This window comes from Symphalangus syndactylus, chromosome 12, assembly GCF_028878055.3.
Source record: "Symphalangus syndactylus isolate Jambi chromosome 12, NHGRI_mSymSyn1-v2.1_pri, whole genome shotgun sequence".
Classification (NCBI taxonomy): Eukaryota; Metazoa; Chordata; class Mammalia; order Primates; family Hylobatidae; genus Symphalangus; species Symphalangus syndactylus.
Genome location: NC_072441.2, coordinates 138,133,537 through 138,155,934, shown reverse-complemented (window position 1 = coordinate 138,155,934; position 22,398 = coordinate 138,133,537). Strand labels below are relative to the sequence as shown.

The window sequence follows — 22,398 nt, the reverse complement described above, 5'->3', positions numbered from 1 at the left end:
TTCACTCAATGAATAGTTATTGAGCAAGTATGTGCCAAGTCCTGTGCCTGATTTATGGTGGAAACACTAAAGACGACCCTATCTTTGGGAAGTTAATGAACAGAAGTGCATAAAACACATGAACATCTTGAGAGAAGCATTAATTTCCTGAAAACCACCTAGCGTGGGGTTGGGTAATTTGATTATATTAAGAATGGCTAAAGGACCTAAGTGTATGCTAATTCTTGGACAGAGCCAGACCTGGTGGCTCACACCTGTAATTCCAGCACTTGGGAGGCTGATGCAGGAGGATTGCTTAATGCCAGGAGTTTGAGACCAGCCTGGGCAATATAGAAAGACCCCATCTCTACAAAAATACCTAAAGTAGCCAGATGTAGTGGCACACACCTGTAGTCCTAGCTACTTGGGAGGCTGAAGTAGGAGGCTCACTTGAGCCTAGAGGGTTGAGGCTGCAGTGAGCAGTGATGGTGCCCCTGCATTCTAGCCTGGGTGACATCAGTAACCTGTCTTCAAAAAAAATACCCAATCCTTGGACAGGCTATCATCCATAGATCCTGCAGAAGGCAAAGCTAATATTAAATAAACTGAGACAGATTCCAGCTCATAACCAAGAAATTTTCAGAGAGTTTTCTTAATAGTTGAGCAAAATACCTTAAGACATAGTTGCCCGTTATCAGAAATGGTCAGGCAAAAGCTGAGTGTGAAGGATAGTTTATTATTTCGCAGGAACATTACCTTCAGGATCAGTAAAATCATTTATTAAATGTGCATGGTGCTGTATTAAGAAAATATAAAGAATATGTAGATATAAAGAATATAAAGATATAAATTAGATATAAAAGTATATCTTTTATATCTATAAAGTAGATATAAAAAATACAAAGAATATGTGGATAGAATGATGTGGAAAGAATTCCTATCATCTAGGAACTTGTAATATATTAATTTCTAAACATTTCTATATATATTTGAAGTGGATTTCATTTTTCTACCTGATTTGTTTAGATTGGGTTTGTACATTTTTATAACATTTATTGTAATTTTTTTTTTTTTTGGTGGGGGGGTGTTTACAAAAATAACCTGAAAGCACAAAGAGGAAAATAGAAATTACAACCCAGTCAGGTAGAATTAACAACAGTTAACATTTTTAGTGTACATCTTGGAGTTTTTTCTGTGAATGTTTTGGAAATACTCATTTTTGTCAGCCTGTCATTTTTACTTTGCCTGCCTAGTAGGTGGGCCAGAGGCAGAAGTCATTACCAAAAGGTTAGTGTAGGTCTCTGAGGATGGAGCTTATGAATTCTGTGGGATTGAAGTGTACTTGTGAGGAGTAGCCTTTTGCCTGAACGAGCTGTTGTTGTTGCCATTCTTAGGTAAATGAAAGTGTCTGAAAATCTACATCTAGTGTTGTCAGATTTTTGCCTAGAATTTCTTGGCTTCTTTCGTTACCTCTTCTTCTTATAGCATAAGCATAATTTTCAGACTCATATTTTCATATGCCATATTTTCTGAAAACATGTATTTAAACAAAGAGTACTACATTGAACATCATCTTTATAGTAAATTGCTTTTCATTTAGCTGTTTTTATACCACAAAAAGTACATTAAAGGAAACTGAAACATTACCCAAAGCAGGTTGTAGATCCTGCAGTTGTCACCACTAAAGGGTCTGTTCACTTACAGTTATTGAATAGTCTTATTCCCGTTCAAGGAAGTGGAGAGTAGCAGAGAAAGGAACTTAGCTGCTTGTTGTGCTCTATTTCCTTTTCCATGTACACAGTTCTTGCCCACTTGTTTCAGACACTAACATTAAAATGTCCACTTCTTTACAAATAAAGCATGTTTGGAGGTTGATTAAATGAGGCTTCCTTTTTAGAGGTCATTTCATTTGGTGTACAATTCATGCCTTTGTCGCTGAAGCTATAATTCCTGAAATTGGCGCTTTTTCTTTGTGTGTGTGTGTGTGTTTTACTTGAAATTCAGTCAAAGCTGGAAGAGGCCCTCAACTTGGCAACAGAATTCCAGAATTCCCTACAAGAATTTATCAACTGGCTCACTCTAGCAGAGCAGAGTTTAAACATCGCTTCTCCACCAAGCCTGATTCTAAATACAGTCCTTTCCCAGATAGAAGAGCACAAGGTAACTATGATACTACGATACTGCATTCTTTTTGAAAGCACCAATTGGAAGAAATGCCCCTTTATCTTATCTTAAGCTTAAAAAGAGCACTATTGTTCCCTCAGGTTTTTGCTAATGAAGTAAATGCTCATCGAGACCAGATCATTGAGCTGGATCAAACTGGGAATCAATTAAAGTTCCTTAGCCAAAAACAGGATGTTGTTCTGATCAAGAATTTGTTGGTGAGCGTGCAGTCTCGATGGGAGAAGGTTGTCCAGCGATCTATTGAAAGAGGGCGATCACTAGATGATGCCAGGAAGCGGGCAAAACAAGTAAGTTGGGGAAGAAAGATACTAATTCACTGAAGAATCTTGGGCTGCATGTATTGAGTCTCTGGGATGATTCTCAAACGTGCTGTATAGTGTGTATATTCACTCCTGTTAACTTATTTGTTATGTAATTTTAGTTCCATGAAGCTTGGAAAAAACTGATTGACTGGCTAGAAGATGCAGAGAGTCACCTGGACTCAGAACTAGAGATATCCAATGACCCAGACAAAATTAAACTTCAGCTTTCTAAGCATAAGGTAAAGCAGTTAATTGCTCTTAGGTCCCGAGCCATAGTATTTGCTAAAGCTTGTATCTTGCCAAAAATAAAAATCAGAGCTAGTAAAAAGAAAACCAATTGGTTAATGTTTAAAAGTCAAAATGATGAAGCCAGGGTTCCGTTTTATATGTAGACGGTCTAATCATGATATTTGCTCATTTAAATAACAGTTTAAGCAAAGTAGTTATGGGAGTAACTAGTTAAAACTGTAGGCTTTCACAAATTGTCAGACACTTCTGTATATGTTATAACAAAAAATTATAAATTTCTTAAGGATAAGCTATGGTTAATTTTAGTTCAAAAAAAGTAGTGATATTCATACTTTATTTGGTTTCTAGCCTGAAAACTCAAATTCTTTTGTTCCAAATCAAGATGTCATCTGACTTTTAACACTTTTTTCTTTTCTTTCTGGAAACATAGGAGTTTCAGAAAACTCTTGGTGGCAAGCAGCCTGTGTATGATACCACAATTAGAACTGGCAGAGCACTGAAAGAAAAGACTTTGCTTCCCGAAGATACTCAGAAACTTGACAATTTCCTAGGAGAAGTCAGAGACAAATGGGATACTGTTTGTGGCAAGTCTGTGGAGCGGTGAGCATGAATGTCCCCTTCAGGGGTCTAACCGGGATCCCAAAAGCAAGAGGTTCTTACCAGATTCTATAAAATGGTGATAAAGCTAATGCATCAGTAAGAGGTTTTGTACCATCTTAACACCACCAGTTAGTTCAAAGACTGTTATAATTTAAATAAAATGTGTAAAAATTCTCATTTTAAACTTGAACCTTACTGTATTAGAGAGAGGCCTATAAAATGAAACCAACAATAATAGAAGATCAGTAACTCAAAAGTATTTGTAAATCATCAATTTGTAATACCAACAGCTGTCTTATTGACTGCTCTTGGACACTCCAAAGCCTCTACATGCATTACCTCATTTAACCATAATGATACCTGACCTTTGCTTGGCAATTACTACTGAGTACGTACCAAACAGTGGCTGATAATCATTTAATCCTCATAACCACTGAGGTGGGTACCACTTTTATTGCCATTTTACAGATGAGAAAATGACCATAAAGAGGTTCTTAACTCCCCTGAGGTCACTCAGCTACCATACTGGCAGAGCTGAGGCTTAAACCATGGCAGTTTGGTTCTAAAAGTTGTACTTTTATCTATTTGTACCCACTATGCCATGCTAAATATTACAATATTTCTACCCTATTCGTACTTTTTTTTTTTTTTTTTTTTTTTTTTTTTGAGACAGAGTCTCACTCTGTCACCCAGGCTGGAGTGCAGTGGCGCGATCTCGGCTCACTGTAAGCTCCACCTCCTGGGTTCACGCCATTCTCCTGCCTCAGCCTCCCGAGTAGCTGGGACTACAGGTACCCGCCACCACGCCTGGCTAGTTTTTTGTATTTTTAGTAGAGATGGGATTTCACTGTGTTAGCCAGGATGGTCTCGATTTCCTGACCTCGTGATCCACCCGCCTCGGCCTCCCAAAGTGCTGGGATTACAGGCATGAGCCATCGCACCTGGCATTTTTTTTGTTGTTGTTGTTTTGTCATATTGAGACAGGGTCTAGCTCCCTGGCCCAGGCTGGAGTGCAGAACTTGCTGCAGCCTCCAACTCCTGGGCTCAAGTGATCCTCCCACCTCAGCCTCTCGAGTAGCTCAGACTATAGGCATGTGCCACCACACCTGGCTAATGTTTTTTGGTTTTGTTTTTGAGACGGAATCTCCCTCTGTCACCCAGGCTGGAGTGCAGTGGCACTGTCTCAGCTCACTGCAACCTCTGTCTCCCGGGTTCAAGCAATTCTCCTTCCTCAGTCTCCCGAGTAGCTGGGACTACAGGTGCACGCCACCACGCCCAGCTAATTTTTTAAAATATTTTTAGTAGAGACGGGGTTTCACCATATTGGCCAGGCTGGTCTGGAACTCCTGACCTCATGATCCACCCGCCTCGGCGTCCCAAAGTGCTGGGATTACAGGCGCCAGCCACCATACCCAGCCATTGTTATTTGAGTAGAGACAAGGTCTTGCTATTGTCCAAGCTGCCCTCTAACTCCTGACCTCAAGTGATCCTCCCACCTTGGCCTGCCAGAGTGCTGGGATTGCAAGTGTGAGCCAACACACTTGGCCTGTACTCCAATTTTTTTTTTGATGAGGTGACTGAGGTTCAAGGAGATGAAGAAACAGCCTAGGGTCACACAACTGATATAGAACTAGGAGTTGAACTGATTCCAGATCATTACCAAAACTATCATCTTTTACTTGGAGTGGTATGAGGTGATTAACACAGACCTTGGGTTGTTAGGGTGTGCCTGTGTGTCACTGGGCTATAAGATGCCTAAAGCGTATTTCTGCCTGTCCCCTGTGCTACCCTTAATCCATTCTAGAGGGTAGTTTGATTTAAAATGTCTCACCATCTCTCAGTCACTTTTTACTCTATTTCTAACTGCTCTAACGTAGAAGTCACTCTCTATATAGGGTTCAAGCAATATTCCCTTTCAGCGAGGCAGAATTATGGGCCATTTGTAAAAGGAATCCCTAAAAATGGTAGCGTTTGTGTGCATTTCTCAGGCAGCACAAGTTGGAGGAAGCCCTGCTCTTTTCGGGTCAGTTCATGGATGCTTTGCAGGCCTTGGTTGACTGGTTATACAAGGTGGAGCCACAGCTGGCCGAGGACCAGCCCGTGCACGGGGACCTTGACCTTGTCATGAACCTCATGGATGCACACAAGGTAGGGGCGAGGTCTGGGCTACATTGGAGTGCAGTGGGTCTTCTACATATGACTGCCTAGCGTCTTCTACATATGACTGCCTCTGCCCTTCTTTCTAGGGGAGAAAGAGAGCCTGACAGTTGCTTTGTGTGTTTAAACAAACTGTTGCTGAGATTTTGCATTAGTCACAAAGAATTTACCAAAATTGGTTTGATTCAGATTTGGCAATGTGTAAACTTCACTTCAAGGTTGCCCCTCTTCCTGTTTGTTTCTCTCAGTTGAGTCACAAAATGGATTTAAATTCCAGCGGAAACCCGTAAGATATCCATTTCCACTGACTCCTAAAATGGAAATTAGTGATTTTTTTTTTAAACCACTTCTGAACCTAACAATCCTAATACCACGCATGCCGATATTTAACGTAATCTCTTCTGTCATGTTGAATTATGTAATATCCTTCTGTTTCAGCACAAGCATTTAACTTTACCTTGAAATTACAACAGATTCTTATTATGTGCACAGCAGATATGTTTTTATTTCCCATAATTCTGGAAACATTAGTATAATGGTTACCATTTTACAGATGAAGAAACTGGGCCTTAAGCAACTTTTCAAAATTACGTATCTCCTAAATGCCTGAGCTAGCATTTAGAGCCACATTTTCTGGTTTTTCCTTTTTTTTTTTCCCGTGAAAATTGGGTCTCGCCATGTTGCCCAGACTGGTCTTGAACTCCTGGGCTCAAGCAACCCTCTCATCTCGGCTTCCCAAAATGCTGGGATTACAGGCATGAGCCACTGCGCCCGGCCTGGTTGTTTTTTCTTATACATTGCTCTGCCTCCCTCTGTGCATAAAAGACACATGATTAGAACCTACCAAGAAAATTGTTATTTCCCAGTGGCTTCTTGGACTCAAAACATTCCTCAAACAAACAAATTCTCCTATTTTCTTTTCTAGGTTTTCCAGAAGGAACTGGGAAAGCGAACAGGAACCGTTCAGGTCCTGAAGCGGTCAGGCCGAGAGCTGATTGAGAATAGTCGAGATGACACCACTTGGGTAAAAGGGCAGCTCCAGGAACTGAGCACTCGCTGGGACACTGTCTGTAAACTCTCTGTTTCCAAACAAAGCCGGCTTGAGCAGGCCTTAAAACAGGTAAGGGATATTTGCTGTCCCAACCCAAGGGATAGATCTGAGTAGGTTTATTTGGTTTTTCTTTTACTAGAATCTGTTCCAGTCAGTCTTGAAATAAGTATAACAGAGTTGAAAATTGATACTCTGAATGTTCTATAAAACTTTAACATTCATTTTGAGAAATAATGAATTCAGTTGATTTTCAAAGATCTACAAATGAAAGATAACCTTTGTGGAGTTTTGATGAGGCCATGAAATGTCTGAATGAATACTGGACCCTTTCCCTGGCATGTCCCAGTATCTAGGTCCTTGGCTGCAGAGAGAGGTTGAATCTTTTGTGCTTGATTATTTCAGGCGGAAGTGTTTCGAGACACAGTCCACATGCTGTTGGAGTGGCTTTCTGAAGCAGAGCAAACGCTTCGCTTTCGGGGAGCACTTCCTGATGACACAGAGGCCCTGCAGTCTCTCATTGACACCCATAAGGTAATCCAGCCTTGGGGGTTGGTGACCTCATGCTACCTACCACCTTGAGGGCTGCCTACCACTAAATGAAAGCAACTTTTTCTTGGAAATATCAGAACTCACATGAAAAGGAACAAAACCAGAGTGGCCCTAGCTCATTGGTTTAGTAGGAATGAAAGGGAAGGGACTGGTGGGTTTTTTGACACCTTAAACAGTAACATTCATTCTTATAAAAGTAATATATGTTGGTTGTAACAAGTTTTTTAAACATGGTATTAAGGAAAATGTGGACTATTTCATCTTCTTTACTCCTCACCTGCATACGCCTTTGTTTGCCTTTCCTTATGTTACCAGCTTTAGGCCGTGATCTGATCCCCCAGAACCACTTACTAAGCTGTAGAGTATGGTGCAGTGTCTGGGGTCTCAGTCTGTCCTAATGAGGTGGGAAATGTTTCCCTTTTTAAATTTTTATTTTATCCACTCAGATTTTAATCATGGATTTATTATTATATTCTGTTATGGGTATTTTTTTAATATTATGGTTTTTACAACTATAATTATATTTTTCCAATACAAATATGTTTACCAACATGAAATGAAATAGGATATAAATGAGAAAAAATGAAAAATGGGATTAAAAAAGAGAGAAACTAACTTGAATAGGAAAAAGGGGGCATACCTCTGTGTGTCCTATTCTTTGTTGTCATCTCCCCCAGGGAAAGTCATTCTTGTGTAAACCCCTCACCTTCCCACATCTTTTAGAATTAAAATGCCATAAATAACTATACAGGCTTTTAGAGGTCTGCGTTAACACATGGAGGAAAAAGAAAACATTGAAATTTATCCCCCTTCAGTGTAAACTAACAGTGCTGCTAATATAGACTTTGTAAGTTTTTGTTTTCAAATCTTTTTTGTTTAGGAATTCATGAAGAAAGTAGAGGAAAAGCGAGTGGACGTTAACTCAGCAGTAGCCATGGGAGAAGTCATCCTGGCTGTCTGCCACCCCGATTGCATCACAACCATCAAACACTGGATCACCATCATCCGAGCTCGCTTCGAGGAGGTGAGTCCCTGGTTCAGAGGAGGACCGCACACACCCAGTAAATTATCACTATATTATAGTATTTTTCCCCCAGGTAAGGAATCTCTCACTCACTGTGAATAACTCAGCAAAAATTAAGTTAACATTTTAGTAAAGACTGTTTTCTTGGTAACGTGTGGCAACCTGGAGGGGTAGTGTTGGCATAGTGCTATGTTAATGTGACTTCCAGTGGACATGTTGTGTGTAGTGTCCGCTCCTTCCTGGGAAGTCCTGGGTTAACAGGATGACCCTTGAACAATTTGTGTTTCAACTGCACAGGTCCACTTACATGCGGTTATTGTTCAGTAAATACATTCAGCCCTCCATGTTGGTGGGGTCCACATTCACAGCCAAACATGGGTAGAAAATACAGTATTCACGGCAAGCGAAGCCCATGTGTACAGAGGGCAGACTTTTGCAGGTTCCACAAAACCAATTACAGGCCGTGAGTATGCATGGATTTTAGTATGCACAGGTGATACTGGGACCAGTCCCCCGTGGATACCAAGGAACAACTATACTAGATTCGCTTTCAGGAGGGCTGATATTTTATTCCAGCTCTTATCCCAGTTGTCACTGGGGTAATAGTGAAGCCTCTTGACTGTTTGGGTGGTCTCTCCTCTAAAAACTCATTGTGTTGGCCGGGAGCAGTGGATCACGCCTGTAATCCTAGAACTTTGGGAGGCTTGAGGCGGGCAGATTACCTGAGCTCAGGAGTTCAAGACAATCCTGGGCAACATGGTGAAACCCGTCTCTACTAAAATACAAAAAATTAGCTGGGCATGGTAGCACAAGTCTGTAATCCCAGTTACTTGGGAGGCTGAGGCAGGAGAATCACTTGAACCGGGGAGGCAGAAGTTGCAGTGAGCCGAGATTGTGCCACTGCATTCCAGTCTGGGTGACAGAGTGAGAGTCTGTCTCCAAAAAAATAAATTAAAAAGCCATTGTGAAAATCAGATGAAAAAGGGCTTTGGAAACAAAGGGGTATGCTTGACTGAAAGAGGCCATGGTTTCCTTCTTTTTCCACAGGTCCTGACATGGGCTAAGCAGCACCAGCAGCGTCTTGAAACGGCCTTGTCAGAACTGGTGGCTAATGCTGAGCTCCTGGAAGAACTTCTGGCATGGATCCAGTGGGCTGAGACCACCCTCATTCAGCGGGATCAGGAGCCAATCCCGCAGAACATTGACCGAGTTAAAGCCCTTATCGCTGAGCATCAGGTGTCTTAACCTCACTGTGTGATCACTGGGGTTTTCTGTGTTGGGCATGGAGACCATCTCTGTTGCCCTGTGTATATGTTTTTAAATGGCTGCTTAACACATTACCACAGACTTAGCACCATAAAACAACACATAGTTGCTTACCTCGTAGTTTCTGTGCTTCATATACCTGGGCATGAGTTGACTGAGTCCTCTTCCTGGAGTCTCCCCAGGCAGAAATCAAGGTGTCAGCCAGTACTAAGTCTCATCTGGAGTTCAGGGTCCTCTTTTAGGCTCACTCAGGATGTTGGCAGAATCCAGATCCTGGTGGATGTAAGACTGAGGTCTCTACTTTCTTGCTGGCTCTCAGCTAGGACTTGCTCTTGCCTTCTAGGGGCCCCCTCAGGTCTTAGCCACACAGCCAGCCGGAGAAACTGTCCAAGGTGCTCTATGGAGTCTTGAAATGTAATGGAGAATGAAATGTAATTAAGGGAGTGAATATTCCATCATTTGCCCACACTCAAGGGAGGGGGATTACATAGAGTGTGCATACAGGAGTGGGAATCTTGGGGGCCTTCTTAGAAGTCTGCCTACCACAGCCTGTTTTTATTGACCATCATTTGAGCCAAGGTCCCACTGGTCCCCATTATACCTGGTTCAGGAAGCTCTCTCGCATGAACCCAGTGGTCAGTGAAGGTGCACATCAGACTAAACTGAATGGAGGAAAGCTCAGGTGGGCCATCTTCATAATATGTCCTTAAGAGGCAAATAGTATTTTTAACCATAATCATTTATACTGAATTCAAGCATGAATCTTGATTAGTTATACTGTAGACTATATGGTCTTTTTAGTTTATATAAACAATTACCCCAGCAAGTGAGAACTCACTATACAGATAGTCCCTGACTTACAGTCTTTCAACTTTATCATGGTTCAAAGGTTATACATATTCAGTAGAAACTATACAATTAGAGGCCGGGTGCGGTGGCTCACCCCTGTAATCCCAGCACTTTGGGAGGCCAAGGGGAGCAGATCACTTGAGGTCAGGAGTTTGAGACCAGCCTAGCCAACATGGTGAAACCCTATCTCTACTAAAAATATAAAAATTAGTCAGGTGTGGTTGTGGTTGCCTGTAATCCCAGCTACTCAGGCGGCTGAGGCAAGAGAATCACTTGAACCAGGGAGGCAGAGGTTGCAGTGAGCTGAGATCGCGCCATTGCACTCCAGCCTGGGTGACAGAGCAAGACTCCGTTTCCAAAAAAAAAAAAAAAAAAAAAAAAAAATGCACTTTGAGTGCCCATCCAACCATTCTTTCACTTTGATTACATGAGATAGTCAACACTTTATTATAAAATAGGCTTTGTCTTAGATGATTTTGCCTAACTGTAGGCTAACGTGTTTTGAGCACGTTTAAGGTAGGCCAGGCTAAGCTATGATGTTCCATAATTTAGGTGTGTTATATTTTCAGCTTAACGATGGGTTTGCCAGGATGTAACTTCGTCGTAAGTTGAGGAGCACCTGTCCTTCCTGTGGGATGTACCTCCTCTCTGAGAGATTATCTTCTTCCTATTCAGTTCTTCTCCTTTCTATTTTCCCGTCTCTCCTTTATGTCTTCAGTCTGTCCCTGTTTATTCTTTTCTCTAAAGCTTCCAGACATGTCCTTCCAACCCAGTGTTCCCCTCAAGTTACCACTGTGTTGCCTCCCTCCTTTTTCAGCTACACTTCTTGTTCCCTGTCTCATCTCCTTTTTTCCCATCACTCCCCAAGTCCCTGTGGTCTGGCTGACACTGTTCTGGTCACATTCTACTGGCTAAATCCAACAGAGGTTTTTCAGTCTTTATTTTGTTTGACATGTGACCTAGCTGGCTCTTCATCCCTTCCCAAAACTTCCCTTTTGACTTCTGTGTCCTTTAATCTTTGTGTTTTCCTCTGATCTCTCTGACCGTTCCTTTTTAGCCTTTTTAGCTGGTTCCTCTTCCCTGCCTGTTCATCAGTGTTGTTCCCTGATGTCTCATTCTTGATGCTCTCCTCACACTGCTGAGATTTATCTGGTCTAACAGCTTTAGCTATTACCTGTAAAGCTTCTGCATCTTTTTCATCTCCAGCACCATCATCTCCTAAAGTCCAGACATACAGTAAACTAGAAGCAGTTCTAAAATTCCACTTTATCTTTGCCCCCTTGCCTGATGTCACTTGTCCATTCCAGATCTGCCCCCCTTTCCTCATTCAGAAGCCTGTGATGTCTGGAGTTCCTCCTTTTCCTCACATCTAGCCACTCACCAGGGCTTGTCAGTCCCACTTTCAAAATACCTCATGGCTCCATCTTTCCTGCCCTGGCTCCGACCCTCACCATGTTTTGCCTCAGTTGCTGCAATGGTTTCTTAACCTGTCTTCTCACTGCTAGCCACTCCCCATCCCACACTTCCCCCCACCCCCACATCACTCCATCTTTTACACTGAAGCCAGAGTGATAGCTGTAAAGCATAGGTCTGATCATGTCTCTTACCTGGATCGAAATCCTTCAGCTGCCCCCTGTTGCTCTCAGAATAAATGGCCAACCCTTAGCCTGACACAGAAGCCTTTTGTGATCTGTCTCCTGCCTGCCTCTCCAACCCTGCCTCTTGCCATTCCTCTGATTGCATCCTCTGCCCAGCCAGTGAGTGGAGGGGTCCTGGTCACAGCACTGTCAGGCATCCCTGTCTCTGTTTGGGTTGCACCCTCTTCCAGGACTGCCTTCCCACCATTTGTTGACTATTTCTTCATTGCTCAGCATGTCAGTCCATTTGCATTGCTATAAAGGAATTCCTGAGACTGGGTAATTTATAAAGAAAATAGGTTTATTTTGGCTTACGGTTCTGCAGGCTGTACAGGAAGCATGGTGCCAATATCTGCTTCTGGTGAGGCCTTCAGGAAGCTTAGAATCATGGTGGAAGGCAAAGGGGAGCCAGCGTGTTACATGGCAAGAGAGGGAGAGAGAGAAAGAGAAGGAGATAGCAGGCTCCTTTTAAACAGCCAGCTCTCATGTGAACTAACAGCAAGAACTCACTCATTACCATGGGGAGGGCACCAAGGCTATTCCTGAGGAATTTGCCCCCATAACTCAATCACATCCCGTTAGACCCCACCTCCAACATTGGAAATCACATTTCAACATGAGATTTGGAGGGGCCAAATATCCAAGCTACATCCCTCAGTAACTCAACTCAGGCACCAGCCTCCACGCAGCCTTTCCTGCCACCACAGACCGTAAAGTACCCATCCTAGCTCTTCCTTTGCCCCCATAAGAGTAAAAATACAATTTTTAACTCTTTTTCCTATTTTTTGTGTTTAACAGACGTTTATGGAGGAGATGACTCGCAAACAGCCTGACGTGGACCGGGTCACCAAGACATACAAAAGGAAAAACATAGAGCCTACTCATGCGCCTTTCATAGAGAAATCCCGCAGCGGAGGCAGTATGTTTCCAGTCCCCTGTGTTAGGATGCTTCATTCCTGCTAATTGAAGATGAGCACTTTCCAAATGCCTGTCAAAAAAAAATTATATTCCGTTTTCAAAAACCGTGTTGGTTTTTAACCAAAACCTCCCATTTTTGAAACTCACTTTTCTTACATTAACAGACAGTAGCTATACTCCGTATTCTTTGGTATGATTGGTATGAAATTACGAGGTGGTTAAGCTTATTTTTTAACAGTGGCCTTTCCATTGTTTTGGTGGTTATCAGCCCTAGCTGTTTATATTTGGCTTGCACTAATTTAATAACAAAACAGCTCCTACAGAATATGTTGCTTTTTTTTTTTTTTTTTTTTTTTGAGACGGAGTCTTGCTCTGTCGCCCAGGCTGGAGTTCAGTGGCGCAATCTCAGCTCACTGCAAGCTCCGCCTCCCAGGTTCACGCCATTCTCCTGCCTCAGCCTCTCCGAGTAGCTGGGACTACAGGCGCCCGCCACCACGCCCGGCTAATTTTTTATATTTTTAGTAGAGACGGGGTTTCACCGTGGTCTCGATCTCCTGACCTCGTGATTCGCCCGCCTCGGCCTCCCAAAGTGCTGGGATTACAAGCGTGAGCCACCGCGCCCGGCTATGTTGCTTTTTTAGTTGAGTTAACGTGTCATCAGCTCACTAAGGCAGGACAGAATTGCTTGGAGATATGTAGGCAGCAGGTAAGTATGTGCTGGGAGGATCAATACTTTTGGAATTAGTACACCTCCCTATCTAAATATTGCCAAGTCTCGTATTTCTTTTCTCAGTTATTGACTGGATATTATTCTAAAGATCTTCTAGGTTTATACATACAGCTATTTCTTTTTGTGTACTAACCAGCTGTTCTAATCTTGTGATTATTTTTCCTTTTAGGGAAATCCCTAAGTCAGCCAGCCCCTCCTCCCATGCCAATCCTTTCACAATCTGAAGCAAAAAACCCACGGATCAACCAGCTTTCTGCCCGCTGGCAGCAGGTGTGGCTGTTAGCACTGGAGCGGCAAAGGAAACTGAATGACGCCTTGGATCGGCTGGAGGAGGTAATGCCCTGCTGAGTGGCCTTCCCTGAAACAAAGTGATTTTTTCAATCAAAACACAGCCCTTCTGAGGCTCTCTTAGTGTGAACCGTGTGTCTTAACTTACTTTTTCACAAATAGAAACAGACCTATACCAAGCCAGTACTCATTCTTTGAGGCCCCTTAATGAGAAAAGACACATTTGTTAAGAAAACCATTCATGACAGAGTAGGCTAAAGCTTGTAGGTGTGGAAAGCAAGGAAACAGCCAGTCCATAATGAGGGCCAGGACCTGATCTGCCTCAGCATCTGGCTGTGGTTGGGAATCAGGAAGAGAACTTTGGAAATTTATCTCCAGATATGTAGCATAGCCCAAAAATGACCCTTGTTGAGCCTTTCATGTAAAAATAGACGCTACAGGATTATGAAATAGGAGTAATTTTTAATGATTTTGTTATTAGTCTTCACTTGATCATGAGAAGCAACTCTATTTTGAAGTGTCGTTACCCAGTGTAAAAAATATAGTACTATGCTTCCTAATTTCTAAAACAAGCCTCTAATATCTTTTGTATTTTTTTATTTGTGCATATCAAAGCAGCTATGCCTGGAAGTGAGTGTTCTGTGTTTTGTTTATTTTTTCCTTAGGTCAGTTGACTTTTAAGCTTATTGGGTTCTTGGTGCTTTTTTCCCCCATTCCTTCTAACTTTGGAGTTTGAAAGACCAAGGGGAAACTGCTGCACTCTTTAAGTCATTTTGAGTGTATATCATTAACATAGACTTAAGTAGCTGAAACTTGTCTTGCCCACTGCATAAGCCTGCTGTTCTCCATCAAGGCCAAATATTTAACATGGAGCCGTCAGATGGGCAATTTGCTCTCTGGTGCCATTCCAAAGAAACATGCTTGGATACAACATTGGGTTCACAATGCTAACATCCAGAACTCAGATTTTCTGATTGAAATCTCAGAAGATAGTGGTAAACACGAGCCTCCTGCTGTGAGCCCTATGTGTGATTATAATGCCTTTCAAAACAACATAATCGAGGAGTGCTAAGGACCTCCCTTCTGGGTTAGAATCCATTTCCTTGCATCTAAGAGAGTGATCCTTTGAAAAGCCCAAAGGGAAAGCAAGGCTGGCTTCACCCATTCTCATTCCGTGTGCTCCATATTTTCCATGGTGGTTCAGTTATTGTTTATCTTGCTATTCCATTATACCGCAGCTCATGTAAATAGTCATGGCTTTAAGTGAAGGAGCAAGATTGTGCCTTCACAAAAGAACCAAACACATAGATTTCATTGTTGGTGCCCCCTGGAAGCATGGCTTTACTGAATGTCTGAGAGTTTGCGTATGCTCTGGGCAGCTTTTGAGGGCCCAAAAAATAAATCTTACTGACACTTCTGATTTCTGTGTAGTTGAAGGAATTTGCCAACTTTGACTTTGATGTCTGGAGGAAAAAGTATATGCGTTGGATGAATCACAAAAAGTCTCGAGTGATGGATTTCTTCCGGCGCATTGATAAGGACCAGGATGGGAAGATAACACGTCAGGAGTTTATCGATGGCATTTTAGCATCCAGTGAGTCTAGTCATCGTTCCAAACATGGGTCACACCTGGATTCCTTGCACTTTGTAGAAGCTGTGATATTCTAGCTAAACAGTCTTTCTGAAGCTGGCCAGGAGCTATGGCTCACACCTGTAATTCCAGCATTTTGGGAGGCAGGTGGCAAAGGCATGGTGGCACACTTGTGGTTCTAGCTACTTGGGAGGCTGAGGTGAATCACCTGAGCCTGAGGAGGTCAAGGCCTGCATAAGCTGTAATCGTGCTAGTGAACTCTAGCCTGGGCAACAGAGTGAGACTCTGTCTCAAAAAAAAAAAAAAAAAGACAGTGGTTAACCAGAGGTTTTCAGCTGGGAAACAATATGATTTGGTCTATGTTTTAGTAAATCACTGTGACTACTATAAATATTCACACTTCCCTTTGTATAGCAATTTGTTTAGAATCTAAGACAATAATCTAAACGTAGGAAAACTTCATGCTATTCCAAACTGTCACTATTCTGAAATAATCTAAATATCTAATAATTGTGGGGTAGATAAGTATATTCTTGAGTTGAGTGGTAGGTCTGTGGGTGGTTGTAATATTATGTTTATGTCTTTTGGTATATCTGAAATGGGGAATATTACCTTTTTTCGTTGCATTTGGGATAGGGGAGTCTATAAGTGGATATGTATTACTTTTCAGGAAAAATCAAGACATACATTTTTTTGCTCTTAAGAAGTATTTCTGGCCAGGCGTGGTGGCTCACGCCTGTAATCCCAGCACTTTGGGAGGCCAAGATGGGTGGATCACTTGATGCCAGGAGTTCAAGACCAGCCTGGCCAACATGGCAAAACCTCGTCTCTACTAAAAATACAAAAAAAATTAGCCGGGCCTGGTGGCAGGCGCTTGTATTCCCAGCTACTCTGGAAGCTGAGGCAGGAGAATCGCTTGCACCAAGGAGACGGAAGTTGCAGTGCGCCGAGATCGCACCACTGCACTCCAGCCTGGGCAACAGAGCAAGACCTTGTCTCAAAAAAAAAAAAAAAAGTATTTCTATAACCACCAACCAAACAAGTACCCCTCTTAATGTTTCAAAATATGATTCCTTTTCTCCAGAGTTCCCCACCACCAAGTTAGAGATGACTGCTGTGGCTGACATTTTCGACCGAGATGGGGATGGTTACATTGATTATTATGAATTTGTGGCTGCTCTTCATCCCAACAAGGATGCATATCGACCAACAACCGATGCAGATAAAATCGAAGATGAGGTAAGGGAAATAATTATATTTTGAGTACACTTCTGGCTGTAGGTTTATAATATCCTGAATTTGGTTGGGTTCAGTGATCATATTAGCCTTTGACTTGTCTGTTGGGAGATAAATATTTGGAGTTCTATTTTGAGATCTCTTTTTGGATAGCATCTCGAAGAGTCCCAGAGGATCTCTGACATCTGAGCTCTAGCTCAGGCTAGATGGATTACTCTAGTGAGTCATGTCTGTGTGGTGCTCTGAAGTTTACAGAGAACCTTTGCAGGGCACCATACTCATCCTGGTTCACTCGTCCTGTGTTTGGGATAGACTCATTTCACTCTTGAGCATGCTACCTGGAATCTAGGGAAATGGTCTACCAGTGTAGCATTTAAGGGATGAAATGGACTGGGCATGGTGGCTTACATCTGTAGCCCCAGCACTTTGGGAGGCCAACACGGGAGGATCACTGGAGCCCAGGAGTTCGAGACCAGCCTGGGCAACATAGTATGATTTTGTCTGTCCCCCCCAAAAAAAAAAAAATTAGCCAGGTGTGGTGGCAAGTGCTTGTAGCTCCAGCTACTCAGGAGACTGAGGTGGAAGGATCACTTGAGCATGGGAGATCAAAGGTGCAGTGAGCTGTGATCATGCCACTACACTCCAGCCTGGGCAACAGAGCAAGACTTGTCTCAAAAAATAAAAACAAATATTTAAAAGGGGGGTAAAATGTAATGTTTAAAATGGTGTATACCCATCATGCTTTCTGCCTTGTTAAAAACTACCACATTGAAACTACCAAATTTATTAGTGCCATCTAGAAATCCTAGCATCTGTTGATAACAGATCTTGGGAAGGGAGAGGTGCTGGGACAGGTCTTCAGAGTGGCCCTGGAAAACACCAGGACTGACTTCCAGGGAATCTCGGACTCCTAGGGTGAAATTTAAGCAGTTCATCATTTGCTTTATTAATAATCTGATTTTGATGCAAGCATATTAGCACTTTTCTCTGAAGGAATTTTGAAGCAGGAATAAAGAATGTGTTGTATAGTCACTTGGGAATTTTCTTTCATGCCGTTTCTCAGTCTCAATTAGTTCACTTAGTAAGAAGAACATATACTAATTTGGAACAGATGATAAATGTATATGTCAAAAGCCTGAATTCCCTAAAAAGTAAATAATGAGCCAGGCGCGGTGGCTCACGCCTGTAATCCCAGCACTTTGGGAGGCTGAGGCAGGCGGATCACCTAAGGTCGGGAGTTCAAGGCCAGCCTGACCAACATGAAGAAACCCCATCTCTACTAAAAAAATACAAAAAATTAGCTGGGCCTGGTGGTGCGTGCCTATAATCCCAGCCACTTGGGAGGCTGAGGTAGGAGAATTGTTTGAACCGGGAGGTGGAGGTTGTGGAGCCGAGATCGCGCCATTGCCCTCCAGCCTAGGCAACAAGAGCGAAACTCCATCTCAAAAAAAAAAAAAAAAAAAAGTGTAAATAATGAATAGCCTCCCTGTTTATGTGTAAAAATCTTTGTTTCTCTGAATAGGAAGTCTTGCTCTACCCTTTACACTTTTCTTTTTGTTCACACCCAATAGGTTACAAGACAAGTGGCTCAGTGCAAATGTGCAAAAAGGTTTCAGGTGGAGCAGATCGGAGAGAATAAATACCGGGTAAGGAAGAGAAAAAGCAGTCCTTTGTTGTGGTGATTTCTCATATGTGGCTGATCCCACCTTTTCCTCCTCATGCTTGGAGGCCCAGAGCCCACTGGACTTGAGATGTGGTCACTGTCTGACCTCATCTCTATAGATGCCAAGTGTCAGGTACCCTGTTCCATCTGAAAACTAGTCCCATATCTACCTAGATAGTAGTAGTTTGTATTTAAGTTTTAAGATAGGAGATATTTCAGAACTGTCACTTGACATCTGACAAACTTCTTAGGGGGATGAAGGTACCTTTGGAAGCAATTATATCTAACGACTGACCACTTACCCCCAAAGAGATGGTTATTGTGAGCCTGAGTGGCTCCCAGGCTAGAGAGGCCTGGGGAAACTGTTGAAGCCCCAGCAGACACTGTGCCTGCTCTGAGCTGGGCTACAAATGGGGCCCAGGAGCACTGAGGAGACATCAGGCTCAGTGGTCTTCCCTGGAAAGCCATGCTAGGTGTGGCCATAACTGACAGTGAACTATACTTGTGTTTTAGCTTCTTTTGGGACCAGGGTCAGGGACATAGAAGGATCTGAAACAGGTTTTCTAAAATATATCAACAGCTCGTCAAGATTCTCTAAAGTCCTAAGAAAAATCTGTGATTGGCAAAGAGGATTTAGATTGCACTAAGAAACACAGGAAGATCCATGTTTCATTAGTGTATCCAAAATGTCCTCAAAGTACACCAAATCCACCCCATGCTGCAGTTTCCTGAGGAGTGCTGGGTGAATCTGCTTTGAATATAACCTAGGGCATTTAGTTAATAAAGCTCCATATAATCTTATGCCTGCTTGTTGGGTTTTGTTTTCTTGTTTTTTGTTTTTAATTATCTATGAGAGAAATGAATTAACAAGAAAAACATAGCGTGAAGAGTTAGTTCATAGTTTATAAAACCACATCCCTGGCCAGGCGTGGTGGCTCACACCTGTAATCCCAGAACTTTGGAAGGTAGAGAGGCAAGCGAGCGGGTCATTTGAGGTCAGGAATTCGAGACCAGCCTGGCCAACATGGTGAAACACCATCTCTACTAATGACACAAAAATTAGCTGGGCTTGGTAGCGTATGCCTGTAATCCCAACTACTAGGGAGGCTGAGGCAGGAGAATTGCTTGAACCCCGGGGTCGGAGGTTGCAGTGAGCCATGATCGCGCCACTGCACTCCAGCCTGGGCAACAGAACGAGACTCTCAAAAAAAAAAAAAAAAAAAAAAAAAAATTAAAACCACATCCCTATGGCAGGAGCTTGGTAAGAATATGTTCGGTGTGTGTCACTTTGCCAGAAAAACGTAATGATATGATTTTCATTCTTTAGTATTAATTTGACAAAATGTTCTCTTTTTTTTTCTCCTCCTTTTCCTCCATCCTTTACTCTTTACTGTCTATAGTTCTTCCTCGGCAATCAGGTACAGTGTGCCTTGCAATGTTCTCCTTCTCAATGGATATGGTCTGTGTAGCTAATGCTGCCTGTTCTTCGCTATGGGGAGAGGATGTAATCTGAAGCATGCCTGGGTCACACCTGGTTGTCTTACCAAGTGGAGAAACTGCTGATGGGGCCAGCATTGCAAAGCTATCTTAGCAGCAAAAGAATATAAGTAAAATTTTTTATAAAGGAGATGAAATGGAGGAAACTGAAGCTATGGTATCAATCCGTTACACTTCTAAAAAGAGCCTGGTTTTGTACTTCTGTGTTAGAAGTCAGATTACCAAACAGCACAGTTCTTATTTATATTAGAATCTTTTGACAGTTAATAAATTTTGTAATCTATGGTAAGTCAATTCCTGAAGAACTTCAGTACTATTTAAATATCTTTTTAATATTTGTAGTTACTTGTATTGTATTTTATAATTACAAGGTACCTGAGAAGTGTAGTGTGGAGATCGTAATTGGCCGTGGCCCGAAGTATGCTGATTATGGCCAGCCAGCCAAGATTTAATGGGACCAAATTAGACTTGCAAAAAAGATTGGATGCTTTGACTCCACTTGGTAACTCTAACCTTTCAGATCTTTTTGAGTGCTGTGGGGTCCTGTGTCCTCCAATGTGGAAGGAAGTTGCATGAATAAAATCTGTCTCTCTGATATGAAATTATAAACACTAATTGTTGATTGCAGGCCCTCAAACATCCCAGGCCTTGCAAGTCACTATAGAAATGTTCTAGGCAAGTGGGAAGAACAGGGGATAAGAGAAAAAAACTAAAGATGAGAACAAACTGGCTTTAAAAAAAACCATTGCTTGAGAGTGTCCAATATGCCTATTTGCTAATGACTGTGTGTGAATGCTAGGGTGCCTTTGAAGAGTCCCGACACCCTCTTCTACTGCTCCATTGACCAGGAGAGGGTCAGATGAGTTCTAATGTTGGGAACAGAATTATGAAGTTCATTTTATACACAGGCACCTGAGGCCTCAAAGATCACATGCCTGCTTTCACACAGCTCGTGTCAGCCACTGCAAGAACCCAAGTCTCTGTAAGAGGTTTTCCTTTTAAAAGGTGGAAACAACAGTTACTGACCCTTAGGACTCTTATTCGTTCTTTGTCTCACTGACAACCTTGTCCTACCAGGTGTGCACAGGTCTCCGTTTTTAGAGCTGCCATAATCCCTCCCACCACTTGTGACTCTGGCCTCAACTTCCCCAGCTACACTGGCTGCTGGCTTGGTCAAACCTCCTTTCCCCCATAGCTTAGCAGAAACAAGTTAGAATCTTTCAAAGAGAGCTTTAGTGTGAAATTAAGGTTGGGGTGGGGGGGACATGAAATACATGGAGTGATAAATTATAGTATACAGTATTCCAAGAATAAAGTACTCCTGTGGTTCCTTCCTGATTCACGCTGGGGGACACACAGGCGCATAGTCCCTGCCTCTCACCCATCCAGAGAAAACCCTTTCCAGTGACTCAGGTCCAAGAGCACTGCTCTTGGGTAGAATCCTCCATGTCTCTCAGAACCTCCCACAGGGCTTCCCATTTTCACTTGTGGGGCCCAGCTTCTGAGTGGGGGCTCTCACAGAGCCTTGGGGGCAGCTTCCTTCCCAGGACAGGACATGTATTCTCTTTCAAGTCTGGGTTCAGTGCTGCTGCTACCACACAGTGCTTTTGCTGCAGTCACTTTGTATAAACATGTTTAAATTGTATCAGATGAGAGGTGTGGAACTACTTTTATTTTCAAAGTAAAGGGCTGGGAGGGAGGATACAGTATTTTTCAATCGCCTTGCCCATGCAAATACTGCATTTGAGTCAGAGCAGCTAAGGAATATGGAGAATTACCACAAATATATTAATTTTGAGGGAGGATGGCTATATGACCTCAGATATCCTTTCTTGCATTTTCAATTTTTCTGCCTTGTTTTAAAGTTACAGTTGTCCTTTATAACTTTGAAAATCCTGGCCCGGCATGGTGGCTCATGCCTGTAATCCCAGCACTTTGGGAGGCCGAGGTGGGCAGATCACGAGGGCAGGAGATCGAGACCATCCTGGCTAACACGGTGAAACACCGTCTCTGCTAAAAATACAAAAAATCAGCCGGCCTGGTGGCGGGCACCTGTAGTCCCAGCTACTCGGAAGGCTGAGGCAGGAGAATGGCGTGAACCCAGGAGGCAGAGCTTGCAGTGAGCCAAGATCGCGCCACTGCACTCTAGCCTAGGCGACAGAATGAGACTCCGCCTCAAAAAAAAAAAAAAAAAGAAAATCCTACCAACTCCATACCCGAGGAACCCTTGAATTCAGTAATTTTAGGAATTCCATTTCTCCAACCAAATGTTTGTTTGTTTTGGAAACTCTGCATACTTCTCTTTTGTTGCTTCTTACTTCATTTTGGAAAGAGGGTAATTTATGCCATGAGAAACTCCAAATGTTTAGAGCTGGGAAGTAGGAATGTTTGGGCAAGAAAAAAGGGAAAACATAAATAATCAAAAATATGCTTGTTTTAGCATCTAAAATGATTATTGGATACTGTTCATAATCATCATGGGAGCTGCAATTTTTAATTGCTTCTACTCAATTTTAGTATAAATATGACCTAATCATTTGTTCAACTGAAGAAGCTTTTCTGCTGGTGACACTGCAATTAGCAAATACTTCGGGTTTATTTCTGAAAACCTGATGCAGAAAATGAAAT

The 22,398-nt window shown here is 42.5% G+C and overlaps 1 protein-coding gene across 26 annotated transcripts in view; it reads left to right on the top strand.

Annotated features, from left to right (window-relative positions):
* MACF1 (microtubule actin crosslinking factor 1) overlaps positions 1-22,398 on the top strand; it is a 408,649-nt gene that overhangs the window by 366,718 nt on the left and 19,533 nt on the right. For 15 of the 26 annotated variants that reach the window (XM_055255176.2, XM_055255175.2, XM_055255173.2 and 12 more), the window contains 16 exons: positions 1,984-2,139; positions 2,244-2,450; positions 2,585-2,704; positions 3,145-3,314; positions 5,303-5,462; positions 6,397-6,591; positions 6,925-7,053; positions 7,952-8,095; positions 9,143-9,331; positions 12,646-12,766; positions 13,665-13,828; positions 14,399-14,413; positions 15,215-15,377; positions 16,459-16,613; positions 18,182-18,256; positions 19,674-19,691. In XM_055255176.2, the coding sequence (XP_055111151.1) occupies positions 1,984-2,139; positions 2,244-2,450; positions 2,585-2,704; positions 3,145-3,314; positions 5,303-5,462; positions 6,397-6,591; positions 6,925-7,053; positions 7,952-8,095; positions 9,143-9,331; positions 12,646-12,766; positions 13,665-13,828; positions 14,399-14,413; positions 15,215-15,377; positions 16,459-16,613; positions 18,182-18,256; positions 19,674-19,691 (2,181 nt within the window). The remainder of the gene's footprint in view (positions 1-1,983; positions 2,140-2,243; positions 2,451-2,584; positions 2,705-3,144; positions 3,315-5,302; positions 5,463-6,396; positions 6,592-6,924; positions 7,054-7,951; positions 8,096-9,142; positions 9,332-12,645; positions 12,767-13,664; positions 13,829-14,398; positions 14,414-15,214; positions 15,378-16,458; positions 16,614-18,181; positions 18,257-19,673; positions 19,692-22,398) is intronic. The other 11 variants (XM_055255184.2, XM_063627775.1, XM_063627773.1 and 8 more) reach the window with 3 other exon arrangements.